A 19,693-nucleotide genomic window follows, 5' to 3' on the forward strand; every position below is an offset into this window, starting at 1 on the left:
ACAGTGCCAGCGCTAGAAAGATCTATAGGTGTCAGCTAGGCTATTCATCATCTCAGGAATGAGAAGGCTTATGAAAGGTGATTGAAATGCCTTACCTGGGGTCACAGATCTAGTTATTAGTATGACCAAATTTAGAGCTTTTTTCTCCTGGCTCTCAGTACTATGCTTTACTAGGACTTTTTCATATATAACCTAATTTGTTCCTAATAGGCTTGTAATACACAGTGCCCGAAATTTAAAGATTACTCAATGTCTGCCTTAAGGCATCCAATGTGTCACTTGAAATTTTAGGGCAAGTGTAACACATCATTAGAATTTCTCCCACTTGTTTTCTCCCCTTTAACAGGAGTTCCCGTGAGGTGACGTCTACCTTCTTTATTTTGGTTGAGATGGGTTGCTGTACAGTCTTAACTTGGTGCACGCCATACAATTATGTAATATTCTACAGCTATCCAGTGTGTCTGATAAATGCTCAGCATTCATGCTCATCAGGAAAGTTAGCCTTGAAACATTTATGTGGACACGAAAAGGATGGTGGGAAATCAAGCAGTCAGGTGGATTGCACTGGATTCTTTTCTCAGACAACTTGGACTTCTCAAATCTAGTGCTGATTTGATGAGACCTTGGAAAAATTTCATTCTCAGTGAGCCCCAGACTTTTCAGTAAGAGAAAAATGACTGATAGTTTATGGGACGTTTTCACATCCTTAAATGCAGGGGCATTTTATAAATATATAGTTGCTGTCATTCTTCAATGAAATCTTTTATCACCTGGTGGAATGATAGTTGGAAAAGTTCAAACATGCCAAGGTGCCCATTCTGTAATCCGGAGGATGTTTCTATTTAAGCTTATTAGCATCTCAAGTATTAAGCATCTCACCGCAATGGTTTCATCTGACTTCAAGTCTCTATTTAAGCCCTTGGGAGCTCAATCCTGTCGAGCTTCCAGGGGAGTTCGGAGCTCAGATCCACTGAAGAAGGAAGAAACAAGATAAGCAATAGATCGCTGATAAAGTAGATGAAAAAGTCAAATCCGCTGCCAATTAGAGTGACTGGCATTGAGAGGTGGCAGCCAGGTAACTGTCATTTTGCGGAGTCATGGTGTTTCAAAGAGGAGAATAGAAACCTCGTTTTTCTTCTTGCCATTATCTGCGTGTGCTCCCGCCCTAAGCAGCCTACCTGGATTTGACAAGTTTGGAAGCAAAAGGAAAGTTGGATGTGCATCCTGGATACATATTGTTAATAAAAAGGACGGAGACAATTCAAATGATAATCTAACAGTAACCATAAAAACGAATTCAGGGGCTTCCCTGGTGGTGCAGTGGTTGAGAGTCCGCCTGCCAATGCAGGGGACACGGGTTCGTGCCCCGGTCCAGGAAGATCCCACATGCCGCGGAGCGGCTGGGCCCGTGAGCCATGGCCGCTGGGCCTGCGCGTCCGGAGCCTGTGCTCCGCAACGGGAGGGGCCGCAGCAGTGAGAGGCCCGCGTACCGCATACAAACAAACAAACAAACAATTCATCATTTCCTCTCCTGTGTCCCTACATCCCAGGCACTCACTTTCTCTCTCTGACTTCTTGAATTAGAGTTTAAAATTAATGAGAATAAGCATCTTCATCAGTGAAATACTTTAAATATGGTACCATAGACTTAAAAAGGTCATGTGATTTGATAGACTGCATGCAGAAGCGGTCCTCGTGCGGTGGTGTGGAAGACCAAGTTTGAGCTCTGGTCCTAGCAGGACCTTCCCAGGCAAACATCCAGAAGATCACATGACTCTTAGTGCTTTGTTGTTTATGTCTATTAAGTGGGGATGATAACAATTACAATAACTCACACTTAATGAGGACTTCTCATATGTTAGATACCCGAAGAGCGCTCCATGCATTATCTAATTTAATCTTCACAACCAATTTATGAAATAGGAATTTCTCAGGCAAAGAAAATGAGGTTTAGTAATTTGCCTGTGGTCACAGTCATTCAGTAGCAGAGGGAAGATTCCAACCCAGGCAGCCTGACTCTGGAGTTTACCTTCCTGTCAACCTCACCTAGTCATTGGAGGTTGAATGAAATACTGTTTGTAAGCTTGGGAATAAAAAATACCCTCAATGAGAAAGTTTTTATTTACCATTTCTATTTTTTAAAAATAGATTGTAATCTCAATAGGGATCATGTTATCTAAAAAATGTGCTTGGTGAGGTCTGAGGCAATGGCTTTTAGAAGTCAGGCAGGAACGATTTCAAGAAAACTTGGTTTTCTCCTTTCCCTTGGTCGCTGGAGGGTGAGATGGGGGTGGTCCTAGGACTTCCGTCGTCGAACTAGATATATGGGCGCGGGAAATGAGAAATGTGGCGCTGCTGCACAGTGCGCGTACATTTATTAGCCGTGTAATATTATATTCGTGTCATATTTCATAGTGTACAGCATTTAAAACAATGCACATGCATGTGCACGTACATGCAGACACACACACACACATTTTGTCCTGTTTGGGGCTGTGCCATCTGCTGAGGCAGGCTTAATGACAGGGGCGATTCTGGCCCAATTCATCCATTCTGAAAGTGAAAGGTATTAGGATGGTACAGTATCTGCCAAATCCTGTAGGAAAAAAAAAAAAAACCTCGTTCTGTGCTTCATCTTCTCATGACTATTTTATAGGAGTGCCACGTCTGCCTACCTCCCTTTGGTAACCAGACTTGATGTTGGTGTTGCTAGGGTCCTGTAAACCTGGTACGAGGATGTACTTCCTTGTGGTAGAAGACGTCTTAAGGAAGCAGGAACGGAATTATGCAAAGGAACTGATACGGACCACATAAGTTTGCTGGATGTGCCAGCCAGCAAGCTCAGCGCTTTACAATCATTGTCTCATATGATCCTCATCACAGGCCCCTGCACTAGGTATTGTTATCTCCTTATCACAAACAATGGAGCCTCAGAAAAGTTTAAGAACTTTCCAAACTTTCTGAGAATAAATCCCAGTCAGAGCTGGGATTCTAACTCAATCTCTTAGACCATGCACCCTATACATTTTTGTTATAATAGGAGTCAGCAAACTACAGCAATGGACCAAATCTGACCTGATACCTGGTTTTGTCAATAAAGTTTTATTGGAACAGAGCCGTGACCATTTGTTTCCATCCTGTCTGTAGCTACTTCTGCAGTAAAACAGCCTGGTTGACTAGTTCCAATGGAGATCATATGGCCCGTAAAACATAACTTATCAACTGTTTGGCTCTTTACAGCAAAACTTTGCCAACCCCTGGACAATACCTAAACGCTGTAGATTCAGCTCAGATCATTTACTTCAGTGTGTCTACGTTTTTACATGTATCTCCAAAACCCAGTGGGTAAAGGTCTATAGACTTCCTGTTTTAAGTTCAGCTTCCTCTGTATACATGTGTTTTGTTCCAGGAGGGCATGAAGAAACCTGGATTCCAGACATATCTCCAATCATGAGTCATGTTTAAGAGGGTTCTATGCACTTTGTATTTCTAGAATATGTTACTTTCATAGAAATCAAAGTACTTCCTAAACCTGTTCATTTAGCAGCCGCATCGACAATTAGCATCCTTCGGCAGAGAGTAGAGAGGAGTTATTCACTCGGAAAAAATGAAACACGAGGCATCTCATGGGTGAAACCCACATTACATCATCTGCCGGTTCTGCATAAGTGTGTAAGGTCATAGGAATGAAGTCTTTGGCCATCAGGGTCTTTAAACTCTTAGATTTCTAAGGCAGGTTTGAGGTTCTACAGATCCTGTGGTCTGTGAGGCCAAGGATAAAACCAAGAGTAGCAATTCAATTAAAGCTGCCTTAATTCCTGCCTAGTTGCCCAAACCATACAGGCATGGGCAGAGTAAGCTGGCTGACCTCATTTGTTTATTGTCTGTGTCCTAAGCTCAGGAGCTGCTAGATGTCCTATAATCTCAGTTTTTAAACAGAACCATGTTGCAGTGTTCGAAAATAGGTGAGGGAAAGGCAGGGACATTTTTAAAGGAATCTTGTGACTTCCAAAGCATAAAGAAGTATTTCTGCGTTAGTGAACAAACTATTGCAAACTATTTTTAAGTGCCATTTTAGTCATAGTAACCCATGTAATTCCAGCTAAAGTAGTAATTTATACCATGTGAAAGTAAAGGCCTATTTGAGTGAATGCATAAAAGAGTAATTAGTATATCAATTTAAAATATTTGATATCAAAAATGCTTGAAAGTAATGTATCCTATGTGAGCCTCTGCTCTGAGATTTTTAATGCCATTTGTTTTGTCCTAATCCTTCCCTTTGTTTTTTTATTAATGATATCATTCATAAAAAAAATATTTTAAAAAGGTTGTTTCAGCCAAGTCCATCTCCAAGTTACTTGAGTTCATGTTCATGCGTGGGTGTTTTTTAATGGGTTAGGTATCCAGAAATTTGCACATTCTGGGGCAGAGTCAAAAATCTCTAAGTTAAGAGAATGAGAGAAAATATTTGGAACCATATGTCTGATAAGGAGTTACTGTCCAAAATATAAAAGGAACTCCTACAACTCAATAGCAAAACAAATAAGAAGAGAAAAATAATAATAACCAGATTTTAAAATGGGCAAGGGACTTTAATAGAAATTTCTTCAAAGAACAAATACAATTGGCCAACGGGTACATGAAAAGATGGTCAGCATCGCTAATCATCAGGGAAATGCAAATCAAAACCACAAGGGGATATTACCTCACACCTGTTAGGATGGCTATTATCCAAAAAACAAAATTTGGCAAGAATGATGAGAAATTCCCACTGTTGGTGAGACTGTAAAGGGTGGGTAAGAATGTAAATTAGTGCCGCCTTTACGGAAAACAGTACAGAAAAAAATTTTAAATAGAACTACCATATAATTCAGCGGTCCAATTTCTGAGTATTTTCCGCAAAAAATTGCAGTCAGGCTTTTGAAGAGATATTTTTACTCCCATATTTATTGCAGCGTCATTTACAATAGCCAAGATATGAAGGCAACTCAAATGTCCATCCACAGATGAATGGATAAAGACGATGTGGTATATACATACAATGGAATTTTACGCAGCCTTTTAAAAGAAGGAAATTCTACTAGATGTGACAGCATAGATGAATCTTGAAGACATTATGCTAAGTGAAATAAGCCTGTCACAGAAGGACAAATACTTTATGATTCCACTTATGTAAGTATCTAAAGTAGCCAAACTCACAGAAGCAGAGAGTAGAATGGCAGTTGCCAGGGGCTGGGAGCAGGTGAAAATGGGGAATTGCTATTCAGTGGTTGTAAAGTTTCAGTTCTGTAAGATGAATAACTTCTGGAGAGCTGCTCTGCAACACTGTGCCCATCATTAACGGTACTGCATTGTACACTTCAAAACTTATTGCAAAACTTATTGCAACGGTAGAACCCATATAAAATGTTCTTACTACAATTTTTAAAAAGTTCTAAATGAACACCATTTTGACGCAGCCAAAATAGCTCATAGACTTCCTGCTTTAAGCTCAGTTTATGCTCTATTATGTGCAAACATGGTGCCTGGTTTCCCAGAATAGAACAGATTTCCTATAAAACAGTAAAAAATGAAAGCAAGAATAACCATCACAAGCGCTAAGATTTGTTTATGTTGTGCTAGGCACTGGTCTAAGTCTTTTGCAAGAATTTCATCTTTCCAACAATTCAATAAGTGAGTGCTGTTGTTACTATTTTAATGAGGAAACTACTGGGCAGAAAGCTTCAATAACTGATGAAGTTTGCACAGCTGATCAGAGGCAGAGCCCGGGTCCACTGCAACCTAGTTTCTTAATGCCTGCGCTCGATTGCCTCCCCAGAAAATTCCACTCCAACCTCTCAGCTGCCTCTTGATAACGTTGTTAAATTACTGATGTCTCCTAACAACAACTTTAGAAGTTTTTAGCTTAAGTTTATGCTAATGATTAATGTTATGTTAAGTTTCCCGTAACATATTTAAGAATACGGATGAATCTTGGTACATGTTAGAAAGATTTCACTTAAACATGGTGAATAAAAGTAGAGGTCTCTTTGTAAAAAACAAACAAGCATCTGTTTTCTAGAAAATCCTCTGACATGCATCACTTCATTCCCTAACAATGCAGAATAAATGAGGTGTTACCACTGTGTACATCAAAGGTAGATGGGCTTAGATTCAGGCAGGAGGCGTTTCAGTTCTACAGAGCAGGCTGGGATGATTAATGAATACTAATTGATGGTGATGAGATCTTTAAGAGTAAGAAAAATAAATTGTCTTCTGGAATTGTTTCTGGAACGCCCCCCCCACCTCATTTTGAAGTTGTGGATAGACGTGACAGTTTTACAATGCCAAAATCGTCTGTTTCGAAGGGGAAAACGTTCGTTTAACCGTTTAGACTGCCTTATGCTGAAGACTCAGTCACATAGGACTTTGAAACTATTTGGCCAGCTTGTTTTGACTGTCTGTAAATATCATCTTCCAGATACAAACCTCAGAAAATGTTTCCAAGAATAGCATAGAATTAGTATTTGGTTTAATTTCCTGTCAGCTTTTATTTTATGTATTTAATCCAACTTGTTAAACCTTCTTTGTGATCCTGAACGTTTTATAGAGAATAACGTCATATTTAATTTTCTAATTCTGTGTGAAGTTCACGGTCGGGATTAGTTGATATTTTTACATCCTCAACTTTAGAAACCTAGTATAAAGTCTTCCATAGATTAGCAAATGTTTACCTTTCATAACAGAAATTTAAAGAGTACTCTAGTTTGTTTATGCCTTTGCTGATGGTCCTTCCTGCTAGGAACTTGAGAAACATTAAATGTCCATTTAGGCCTGACATACACACAGCCTCAATGACCTAACAGGCGGATTTGCAGAGCGATCACCTTGGCGGCTCATGGCAGCCGAAGTAAAAGGGAACGTGGTAGTGGTGAATCTGTTTTTATTACTTGATACTTCATCATCATGAATCAGAGACTTTTATGAGAAATCTTTAACCATCCCATGACAGATTTGCTCACCAAAGATGTACAGATTTTGGCTTTATTAGGAAAATTCTTTAGGCCCTAATTGTATGTATGTAAGAAATTGTTTGTTGAAAAATTTAACAGTTATCTTATGCTACATCAGACGTCACACCGTTCTGAGCTCGGTTTTCTCATGCCGTCAGATTCTATACAATGTGATTTTAAAAATTCAATCCTGGTCAAAAGGAGTCCATTAGAAGAAAGTTGTACTATATGAAATTGTAGCTCAAAAAATGCTCAGTCTCTCCAGGTTGGTAACAGCCTGGTGGTGGTGATCTTTACAGAAAGGCCGCTGTAACGCCTAGGAATTCCTTCAAGGCAAGGTAGATTCGTTTCTAAACCCTGAAACACATCAAAATTACTAAAGGAACTTAAAAATACAGGTCAGGGCTCCTCCTCAAAATATGGGAAGGTGGCACTTGTGTACCTGGAATCACTTCCATTTTAACTGCACCCATTTGAGTTCTTAGAAGTGGCAAGTGTTTCATGTGCCTCCCTCACATCAGTGCATCCCAGATCCATGCACTTCAAAATTATATTGGGAAAGAACCACATCTTAGCTCTGCAGAAAACTCAACAGAGTTCACTTGGCAATTCAAAATATAAAAGCCACTTAGTTTATTGTTAGATGTTAGTGTAGTAGACATTGACATTTATTATACAATTAATTTATTATATATTCTGCTGCTCAGGAAATGGTAAGACCTGCTAATCATAGTCTGGAAGCTAACCATTCAACCACAAAGGACTCCATCTTTTTCGACTTGATACTGAGTTCTTCATGTGTGAGTGGTGACCCCATAGTTATCCTGTTTCTGTCATTTCAAAGTTCCAAAAGCATGAGGAAAATTCAGACTGCCATGGCTACTGCTTAAAGCGATTGGACAGTTTGAGTGCCTCAACTGTTCCTACATGGGTAGGCGGAGTCAGGGCCCCAAAGGGACTCTTCCTCCCAGTGTTTTATCAAGCAAGAACAGAGGCCCCGATGTTTTGTATTTTCACTGGAGCACAATGTATGAGTGTTTTTATATTTAAGTGGTTATTTTTTACATATTCACATGGAAAACTCAAACAGAATGGAAGGATATATAGGACATGAAAAACTAAAATCTCTCTCCTCATTTTACCCTTTATTCCTTCCCTTTAATTCTATTGTCCTGAATGAAACGCTGTTGATATTTGTTACGTGTATGTCCAAAACTGTTTTGAGTGGACATAAGCATGCACACACATGCAGATGGGTAGCTAAAGCTAGACAGCTGGCTCTCTAGGGTCCTTGAATGGAAATAGGACAGTTCTTCAAAAGCCATGTCTTGCTTTAAGCAAACATTAGGGAGCACCTCTGGAAAAAAATATTCATATTTAGCTCAATCTGTTCTCCAATTAATTAAATTAATTACCATAATCCATGGCAGACTTTAATAAATAAATTAATGATCTATTTGTAAGTTAGTGTTATTTCACATAACACTAACTTTAACTTCACATTTCACATAGATCATTAATTTATTCACATAAATAAATTAATGATCTATTTGTAAGTTAGTGTTATTTCACATATGCTGATCTCTTTTTCTGGAGGCCCCTGTTTTGATGATAGACTCATTATGAATAGGAATCCTGCAGGGTCTTTTTTTTAAAAATATTTATTTTTATTTTTGGCTGTGTTGGGTCTTAGCTGCGGCACGTGGGATCTTCGTTGTGGCATGCGGGATCTTTCATTGCGGGGTGTGAGCTCCAGAGTGTGTGGGCTCCATTGTTGCGGCACGCGAGCTCTCTAGTTGTGGTGCATTGGCTCAGTAGTTCTGGTGCACGGACTGAGTAGTTGAGGTGCATGGGCTTAGTTACCCGGCGGTATGTGGGAACCTAGTTCCCCAACCAGGGATTGAACCCACATCCCCTGCATTAGAAGGTGGACTCTTAACCACTGGACTACCAGGGAAGTCCCCTGCCGGGTCTTGAATATGATCCCTAGGAACCCAAAATTTTCAATACATATTGGTAGAAGTTCATTGTCAACTCACATGCACCTCATATAACAAATTGATTCAGGCAGCCCAGATTCCTGAGCTCTCTTCATTGACACCTCGTATAGTAACGAAATTATGGGAAATTTACACAACTGAAATCCTCTCTTGTTTGGTGTAGTTTTGCTTTTGCATGTCCTTTTGAAACACAAAGATCTGCAACCAAGATTTTTAATGCACAAGAAATGGTTTTAATGTTCTGCATTAAATAGATTGAGGAAGGTTAGACAAAACAGTATTTGCAAGATTTCATGCTGTGAGAGTGATGAGGATGAAGGGTGAAATTAATGAGTCTGAAATGGTCGTGACTACAAAGTTGTTTTTAAAATGTCGCTTTCTCAAAGAACACAAGCTTGAAACTCAACAAGCATGAATATAGGAAGGCCTTTTTAGAGAGGCTCACAGATACACATTTGTCCATTTAAGGTCACATCTAAGCTGTGGGCTGCATTTGCATATGCTCCTCTTTCTCTTCCAAGTTGTTTGGCATCCAAGCTGCCACCTGGTAACTGGGTTGGAATCCTGTGATCCCACCTTTTGCCAATTACTTCAAAAGGTTGCTTGAGTGGTCCACACACCTACTTTCCTTTTCCCTTTTAGTTATGGCTGCACAGTTAATCCTAGCTCCAAGAATCAATTTCCTTCTCATATCTACCTAGACATCCTGTCTAAGCCCCTTCTGTTTTGTTTTGTTTTTCTGCATCTCACTTCCATCTATTTCCTGTTTATTTCAGGAAAACCTCTTCTCACACCACTTTCTGGTCTTTTCCATCTTCTCTTCTCCTTTCTTGACCACAAAATAAAATTTGTCATGAACAAAGGTGAGTGTCTGGATGTCCCTGGAAATATTTGGAAGTAACATGAAGAAACCATGAAGAAACCAATGCCATCACTCTTTTGACCCCTTTAGGGTCAACTCAAATATTTCCCTTTACCTTTTCATCCCACTAGAGTGAAATTTCCCTCATACCTTAGATCTGTTTTTCAGTCAAAATATTAACAGGTTTTTCTACATTGTTTATGATGAATGATTTTTTTCCTTTTTTTTTTTAAAGCTTATTTATTTATTTATTTATTTATTGCTGCGTTGCGTCTTCATTGCTGTGCGCGGGCTTTCTCTAGTTGTGGCGAGCGGGGGCTACTTTTCGTTGCGGCGCATGGGCTTCTCATTGCGGTGGCTTCGCTTGTTGTGGAGCACGGGCTCTAGGCGTGTGGGCTTCACTACTTGTGGCATGCGGGCTCAGTAGTTGTGGCACATGGGCTCTAGAGCACAGGTTCAGTAGTTGTGGCTCACGGGCCTAGCTCCTCTGTGGCATGTGGGATCCTCCCGGACCAGGACTTGAACCTGTGTCCCCCGCATTGGCAGGCAGATTCTTAACCACTGTGCCACCAGGGAAGTCCTTTTTTTCTGTTTTTAAAAAATATTTTATATACTCTAAAATCACAATGAATTAAAATTTATACTAAAAAAATACAGCCAGTTACTTAAGTTTTAGAGTGTGTTTTGAAATTCTAACTATAATATCAATGTCACTGTCTGCTATCATGTAGCATATGTATAGATTTGGGGCATATACTAGGTGAAATCGTTTTCTGTGTTAAACTAGATTGAGATACAACCACTGTCTATAACATACCTTTTATGGGACTATGCACTCCAAGGTAAAACAAGTATTTTAATAGTCACGTTTTAAATATATCCAGTTCATATGTTGTACTACTTCTGTTTTCCAAAGATGGCTAACTTGGGGGGATTGGGAAGGGAAAAATAATGGTTCAAAAAAGACCACCAGACTTTTGTTTGGAGCAAGGTCCAAATCTTATGCATCTTTGTATCCCAGCAAAGTGCATTTAGTAGGTGTTAAATGACGCTGTGTAGGATATATGAGTTAGTGAGTGAACCAAGTAAGCGTAAAAGGTATTGATATTCCCTGTTCTGAATTCCCCCAGTTGAAAAATACCCATTAGCTCCCTTTTATATTGATGATATTTATGAAGTACCATCAAGATACCTTTAGGCATTCTATTTTAAAGATACGTTGTGAATCGGAGTCCCATTGATCTACTTCTGTGTTTCATCTTTTAATGGCTCTGCCTCCCTAGGGACAGGACATATCTTGGCAGGCAACATAGACATGCAAATTTCTCACTGCCCCTTAATAATCTGTCTTTATGGAAAATCATTGAACTTACGACTACATTTTCTAAACAGTTTTTTCTCCAGATTATGATACCAGACATTCCTAATTTATAATAGGGGACTGTTTGTACAGACTGAAAAGAAAAGAATAAATAGGAGAACTGGTCCACTCTGAAGAGTCTTTGAGGTACCACACATGGTATGCATAAAGGGATAGTTACACATGGTATGCATAAAGGGATAGTTCCTTATCCTCTTTTTTTTTTTTTTTTTTTTAATGTCTCCTTGCACTTCTTTTGGAAACTTCACGGAATATTTCTAGATAACGAGGGCTAGAAGTGAGGGGTAGGACAAGGTACTAAAAAATACGAGAAAGAGAGGTCCTAGGTTTCCTGTAAGATACATATGCGATGGTTATATGAGTGAAGTGCTCTTTCTATGTGAAATAAGCGGTGTTTGGAGGTAGCGAAGGAATAGACAGGTAAGCCCTGGAGGTGTTCAGCTGCCAGTCTCACGTGAAGCTCTAACTGGTGGTCTTTGGTGACCCCTGGACTGACCGGGTGGTAGCTGCTGGTCACAAGCTCCACCAGGGCTGCTGGTCCATGTTGGCGTTCCTCCTCAGCCATTTCCTTTCTGATTCTCCTCCTTCCCAGGACTCATCTCCTTGCAGTGACAGGATTGAGGCTCTGAAGATGCACATCTCCTTTCAAAATGGATGTGATAAACATGTCTTTCTTTTTTTAAAAGAATTATTGAATGAAACATTCCTTAAATTCTACACTGCTTTACAATTTTCAAAAGTTTCACACAGGGGCTTCCCTGGTGGCGCAGTGGTTGAGAGTCCGCCTGCCGATGCAGGGGACACGGGTTTGTGCCCCAGTCTGGGAAGATCCCACATGCTGCGGAGCGGCTGGGCCCGTGAGCCATGGCCGCTGAGCCTGCGCGCCCGGAGCCTGTGCTCTGCAACGGGAGAGGCCATAGCAGTGAGAGGCCCGCTTACCGCCCAAAAAAAAAAAGTCTGAGAAGGAGACTTGGGTTCTAATCCTGGATGTAAGAGTATTTACCCTTTCTAGGCCACTGTTTCCTCATCTGTAAAATAAGAAACACTAATGACTATTTAAATTGTGTCTTAGTATGCTATATAGTAATAGAACTAATATAGCACTGTATTATAATAAATAACTGTTAGAGCCCCTTTGATTTTATCATGTGTGTCTTCCTTGAGGGCAGTGACCACATCTTTCTAGATAAGCACTGTGTCCTCACCACTCAGCACTGTACCTTTTCCTTAGCAGATGCTCAGTAAATATTTATTGAATCAATGTTGTTTGTGTTCAAAGAGAATGTTTAACCTCTTACTGTCTCAGTTCCCTCCTCCCATTTCGTGGTCGCACGTCCACTCTTAGTAAATTGACGTACCCTGAGCTCTGTTTCCAGGAGTGTAAAAAATAAGTTTTTCTTTTGATCCTGGGACATGTTCACTCAGATTTTTAGAAAAATCATTTTATATTGATTAATGCATCCCAGGTTAGACTTCCCATGCTCACATTCACACATACACATAATTTATTTCTTCTCTCCTTCCTTACCTGGTGATGCTAAAATAGTTAACAGACTCCTTCCTTCTTCCCCAGGAATTCTTAACGAAGAGAACATGAAACCCTTGGGAAGAGTTGTGGCAGGGCTTGTGAAACCCATAGATGGGTTTTTTTGTTTTGTTTTGTTTTGCCCATCAACTGCAGTGGTCCAGCCTATAGTTTTATTTTTCATACCAGTAAGTAAAGGTGACAGACAGCCACTGGCTCAAGTTTTTCCAAGAATTAAAGGACCTGGTCAGTCTTCAGGTTGCTTCGCACCTTGTCTTGCTAATCCCTCAGCTTCTTCATTGCCTATAAACCCCGAATGTCCAGGAGCATGCATCCACTGAATGTCCATGCCCTGGACAAGCCTGTCCAGTTCCACGAAGTCCTCTTTGTTGATCACCTCCTACCCTGTGCTTGTCCTGCATCCATTCTTCTTCCAGCCTTACACCCAATTAGTGATGCCATTGATAGTAAACATGCTGTCCGTGTAGAGAAGCAACTTACTGATGTTCTGAGCCTTCGCTTGTTCGATGGCTCTGCAGGCTGCATGAATCTGCTCTTTGGTTTGTTTGTCACCCAGGGAGTCTAATTGCTACATTTAAAGGATGGCCTGGCCCCCAGTAAACACCGATTCCTGCTCGAGCCCCCCTCCGCCCATCACTGGAGCAGCAGCCGTCCTTGTAGATGATGACAGATTCCCCCATCTAAGAAAATGTGTCTTTGCTCACTGAAGGCAGCATGCTTTGCACACAGCTCTGCGTTTTCACCTTCACCTTCATCCAAGGGCTCACAAAGTCACCTGTTTGCTTTCACTAGTGATTCTTGTACGCGTTTATTTTTCTGCCCTTCTGAACCATCAGAGTTTGTATGAAATGTGTGTGCCTTTTTATGGAAAGTGGATTTTTTTTTTTTTTTACTAGATTCTCTAAGGGTCCTTTGACCCATAAAAGGTGAAGATCCACTCTACTAAACGAGTAAGGTCTAGTCATTTAGAAAAGCCTGCAATCTCCCCTCTGTGGTTGCCTCAGTGTCTTTGAAAAATGTTTCCAAGATGATAAAGAAACCCACTTTACATCTTATAATTCCACCCTGTAGCAAGACCAGCTTACAGAAGTGCCTTAAAGCTTCCATCTCTCCATCTGAGGGTCCCCCACTCCTACCCACCCAGGCCAGGAAGCCCATGATTCCTATCACTAGGCAACATCCTCTTTACATTAACGTGAGCTACCTGTCTTGCTACCTTGACACTGGACAAGTAGATTGCCCTCACATATATCATGACTTGTGGGAAGTGAACTTACCACAGTGAACTTGAGGTATACAATGCATGTCAAGGTCACTGGCCTTAGCAAAACAGAGGCCAATTTTAGGAAACAGATATAAGAGAGATAGAGTGATATAATAGAAGGGACACCAAAGTAATAATCGGGGATCACCACTGAGACATAACATACTCTAGATATAAAGGAAGTGCTTCAGTTCTTTGGGCTTTGTTTTCTCATAGGCCAGTGTGGATATTGGACACGATGATCTGCAGTGTCTTCCAGCTTCAATCTCTAAAACTGTGTGATTCTTGTTGGCTGACGTTGGACAAGCTAATGGGAAGTCCTAAAGCTTTAAAGATCTCAAGTTTTCTAGCTTACTAGGAAATGGGCGAGAAATTAAACAAATCCAAAATATTGAACGAGTGAAGAAAGGAGCCATTTTAATGGACAGGAACACCTAATATTGAAAACCTCTCATTTCTTTCAAAATTATAAAAAATATAACTCAATTCTGATTTTTTAAAAAAGAGTTTCTTAAAATTTTACCAATTTCTGAAATAAACAGATTAGGATAGCCTGGTCCTCCTCTCACCAAAAAAATGATAGTTAAGAATAAAAAACTTGGGCTTCCCTGGTGGTGCAGTGGTTAAGAATCTGCCTGCCAATGCAGGGGACACGGGTTCGAGCCCGGGTCCAGGAAGATCCCACATGCCACGGAGTGACTAAGCCCGTGCGCCACAACTACTGAGCCTGCGCTCTAGAACCCGTGAGCCATAATTACTGAGCCCGCGTGCTACAACTACTGAAGCCCACGCTCCTAGAGCCTGTGCTCCGCAACAAGAGAGGCCACCGCAATGAGAAGCCTGCGTGCCGCAACTGGAGAAAAGCCCTCACACAGTGATGAAGACCCAATGCAGCCAAAAATAAATAATAAATAAATAAATAAAATTAAAAAAGAATAAAAACTTGTAGTGCTATACATGAAAAAATAATATAAAGCTACAGGAAGTAAAATAGCATGATAGAGCAAAACATAGACCAATGAAATAGATTCAAATGTCCAAGCTACCAATCATTAACAATTATTGTAATGATAAAGTTATACTAAATTTGTACTTATAATTAAAAGAAAGTAATAATTAAGAGTACAATGAAATAAAATAATGATTTTTAATGTAAAATAATTGTATATGTAATAAAACTATAATAAATTTATAATTATAAAGCTGTAATGTTACAGCTATAATGATATTATTTGACAATTATAATTTATTATAATAATAAAGTAATAATTTACTTATTATAATAATCAATAAAAAGAAAACAAAATGCCCAATAAAAATGGGTACATCAAAAATATATGAATAACTAAAAGCACGTAAAAACATGCCAAACAGCACTTGTGATTAGGGAAATTAAAATTAAAATCAAAATGAAATCATCCTAAATACCTAATTAGAATGCCTAAAATTTAAACGACTGACTATAGTAAGTGTTAGAAAGGATATAGGGAAAGTGGACTCCTCATTCACTGCTAGCAGGAGCATAAAATGGTACAACCACTCAGGAAAACATTTAGGCAGCCATCTTAATAAGTTAAACATATACTTCCCATATAACCCAGCCATTCCATTCCTAAGTATTTAATTAAGAGAAATGAAAGCATATGTCCACACAAAGAGTTGTACACAAATATTCGTAACAGCTTTATTTTGAAATGGCCACAATTGGAAACATCCCAAATGTCCCTCAGGAGATGATTATATAAACAAATTGTGTCATGTACATACAATACTAATTACATTATTATTACATTATAATTACATTATTTATTACAACAGTACTAAAAAGGAATGAACTGTTGACATAATGCTACAACATGAATGATACAAAATAATTATGCTGAGTGAAAGAAGACCAAATAGGAGTGCATATTGTATAATTCATTTATCTAAAATTCCAAAGAAGGCAAACTAGTCTATGCAGAAAGCTGTCTCAGCTGTTGCCTGGAGACAAAGGGTAGGGAGATGGATTTAATCTAATAATTTAAAAGATAAAGAAACTATAGAAAACTATGTACTTATTTATCTGATCTTGAATAGAAAAACCCTTTCTAAGCATAAATTGAAGACAAAATTTTTAAAATAAAAGGATGATTGACTTTATTTATTTATTTTGCGGTACGCGGGCCTCTCACTGCTGTGGCCTTTCCCGTTGCGGAGCACAGGCTCCGGATGCGCAGGCTCAGCGGCCATGGCTCACGGGCCCAGCCGCTCCGCGGCCTGTGGGATCCTCCCGGACCGGGGCACGAACCTGCGTCCCCCGCATCGGCAGGCGGACTCGCAACCACTGCGCCACCAGGGAAGCCTTGATTTGATTTTTAAAAAATTTAAAGGTTTATGTTAAAATACATTATAAAATTATAAGTCAGGTAGCAAAGGAGGTGATATTTGCCATAAATATAAAAGGTATATATTAAAAGGTCTTATAAAACAATAATGACTTAATAGAACATCCCCATTGTAAAAGGGCAAATCATATAAACTAGTGTTTCACCCTCCCAAAAGAAAACAGGGAAGGAGGAGGAAGGAAGGGAGGGAGGGAGGGAGGGAAGGAGGGAGGGAGGGAAGGAAGAGGAGAAAGAAACAGATTCACAAAACGCTTAGCAAAAAAGAGGTTTTTCTGCCTCTTGGTTGTGTCTTTATAGGTTGTTTTATTTCAACCTTTGTGTTTTTCCATATTTTCGTAGTTCCTACAGTGGACTTGGGTGATCACAAAATAGTCTAGAGAGAGAAGTTCGGTGAACTCAGCAAAGGGTTAATGGTCTTCCAGATGAAGGTGTAGAAGGTATCTGTTCAAAGGAAGGCAGAGACAAGGGATGTGTGTGTGTGTGTGTGTGTGTGTGTGTGTAAGAGATGCCGAGGAGATTATGATTAGTAGGAGAAAACAGGGCCTTAGAAGTGGAATACAGTCTGGTCCCTCCCAGGCAGTGCCTGACTCCTGTGTGAATCCAGGCTGTCCAAGCGCAATGCCGAGAGTTGGTGGGCACTTCAGAAATGCTTGCTTTATCAGTTGGTGAAAGACATGAAGGGGAAGATTGTATATTGCATTCAAATACGTGAAGAGAAATGTTTAAATGTTCGCCATAAGTTACATCCCTCATAATCCTCATTTTACAACCCTTGGTTCAAAACACAAGTAGCAATTGGATGTTGACTGTGTAGTCAACATTATTGTCAGGCTATATAAAATCATGAAACATCATCCTGAAATTCAAGGAATTTGGAGTCTAGCTGGGAAAATACACCTCACAGGAAATAATTAGACAGTAAAGTCGTTTCCTTCATTTCATTGTGGGGCAGAATGCATTCTAAAATGAAGAGATTATAACCGTCACAGGAGCACACACTTTCAATATCTAAGAGAAACAATTTTTTGAAGAGAGAACTATTAAGATATTAGGAGGCCTTGAAAATTGCAAGGGGAGGTCTCTTGGTGAAAAGAGCTAACATCCAATAGATTAAGTCAACATGTAAATATGTATTCTTGGAGTCTGCAGTGCTCTCACAGGAATATTCAATGCTGGTTTTTATGACTCTGGTTTAAAATCATGGCAGGGTCTCTCAGTTTAGTGAAGCTGGCTTAGGAGGAGGAGAAGCACGATGACGGTGCTCATTGGGGCAACTGAGCTCCAGTCCAAGCCTTGTGAACTTGCTTTCATGCAGCCAGAGGATAGAAATTGCATTGTTCTGTGTCCTGGACCAGAGCATTAGTTACAACTTGTCAGAAGAGAAGAAATAAGTGAGAAAGCAAATAAATGATTTATAAAACTCCTCAGAATACATCATCCCAAACTATGAGCACAGCAAAGTACTTAAAACAAGACAGGAGAGCAAGAGAGAAAATAACGTCAGCTGAAAATGAAATGCTAACGTTTTAAAACAGTGATGAACATTCAAGAATGTCCATAATATATCGTCTTCCACTCACTTTCTGTCTTCACCATAAATAGACATGAGTTAACGTATGTTTGAAGATTCATTTCCCTTTTATTGAGTTCACTCAACAGAAGGTCTTTTTCCAGCATGTCCTGCTTTTATAAACCAAGATCTAATTTGACATGATTACGTAATTGTGTGGCCATTTGTGCCCTTCCTCCTCTTTCTCCTTTCTACAAGGCAGAGAGTCTCTTTCTTCCTAGCGCCTTATAGAATATGTTCATTCGCTTAATAACAATAATAGTTTTCTCACAACTAGTTCATCTATTTACTAAATTGTTATTAAGGACCTATTAGTTGGCAGCCACTGTGCCAGGCGTTGGGAATAGAAAAATGGATAAAACACATCCCCTTCCTTGGAGCTTTCAGCCGAGTGGGAGATTCAGAAAATTAAACAGATAATTTAAAAAGAGGTGTGATGTGTACACAGAAAGGTGTGGCAGACTGCCAGTTACCTACCCCAGCATAACATCTCCCCAGTTTTCGTTAGAAACAGAACGCTTTAATTGTACTCGATTAGAAAACCAAAACTTCCAGCCTCTCCTGTAGCTAGATGTGGCTCTATGACTAAGTTCTGGCCAATGAGATACAAGCATAAGTAAGTATTCAGTGAAATTTCCAAGAGGACTCCTTAAAAGGAAATGACTAAGCCAGAAGAAGCATCCTTTTAGCTTTCCTCCCTTCCAAGAACGCTAATGAAACAGCTGGAGCGACAGCAGCAATTCTGGATTATGAAGTAACCTTGAGAATACTAGGAGGTCAGGATTCTCGTGATTGTGGAACCAGGATATCAGCCCCAGACAGCCTCCAGCTGACTTCTTTTACATGGGAGAATAAACCTTTGTGCATTTAAGCCACTGTGGTTGGATCTGTGACCATTGCAGCCCAAAATAATACTCACTGATGGAATGACACTTAAGAAAGATCATGGGAGCAGCTCCCCACTCTGTCTCTGGGAGAGAAGTCAGAGACAGTGTTCCCGTAGAAGTCACATTTGATCTGAGTGTTAAGGGACAAATGAATGGGGAAGGTGTGGAAAAGTGTTTAAGGAAGAAGAAATACCAAGTGAAGATCTGAACTGGAAAGGAACTATCTACAAGATACTAAAGAAGGTTGGCATAACAGGAGTAGAGTGAATTAAGAAGAACCCGGCAGGAGATAAATCTCAAAATCTCATAGATGCTCCATTTTGCAGAGATCATCCTAAAGGTATTCATAGGTAGCTGCAGAACAGAGGTCTAACAGTAGAGACATAAATTTGGGATATACGAACATATAGGTGGTTTCTAAAGCCTTGGGAATTAATGAGGTCACCCAGGGAGAGTGTTTAAAGTCAGAAGAGGGCCTCAAAACAGCAATGAGGTATCACCTCACACCGGTCAGAATGGCCATCATCAAAAAGTCTACAAATAACATATGCTGGAGAGGGTGTGGAGAGAAGGGAACCCTCCCACACTGTGGGTGGGAATGTAACTTAGTGCAGCCACTATGGAGAACAGCGCAGAGTTCCTCAAAAAGCTAAAAATAGAACTACCACATGATCCAGCAATTCCACTCCTGGATATATATCTGAAAAACAAAAACACTAATTCAAAAAGATACATTCACCCCAATGTTCATAGCAGCACTATTTACAGTAGCCAAGACATGGAAACAACCTAAGTGTCCGTCAA

The 19,693-nt window shown here is 39.9% G+C and overlaps 2 protein-coding genes across 2 annotated transcripts in view; one reads left to right on the plus strand and one right to left on the minus strand.

Moving 5' to 3' along the window:
• NRG1 (neuregulin 1) overlaps positions 1–19,693 on the plus strand; it is a 1,021,360-nt gene that overhangs the window by 627,086 nt on the left and 374,581 nt on the right. The gene's annotated exons all lie outside the window — the stretch shown is intronic.
• Positions 12,907–13,702, minus strand: LOC101337338 (ribonuclease H1). Its single transcript, XM_033848924.2, is given in 3 exon segments — positions 12,907–13,311; positions 13,313–13,492; positions 13,494–13,702. Coding segments are annotated over 3 exon segments (693 nt in total). The 3' UTR covers positions 12,907–13,007.

Source organism: Tursiops truncatus, chromosome 21 (genome assembly GCF_011762595.2).
Source record: "Tursiops truncatus isolate mTurTru1 chromosome 21, mTurTru1.mat.Y, whole genome shotgun sequence".
Taxonomy (NCBI): Eukaryota; Metazoa; Chordata; class Mammalia; order Artiodactyla; family Delphinidae; genus Tursiops; species Tursiops truncatus.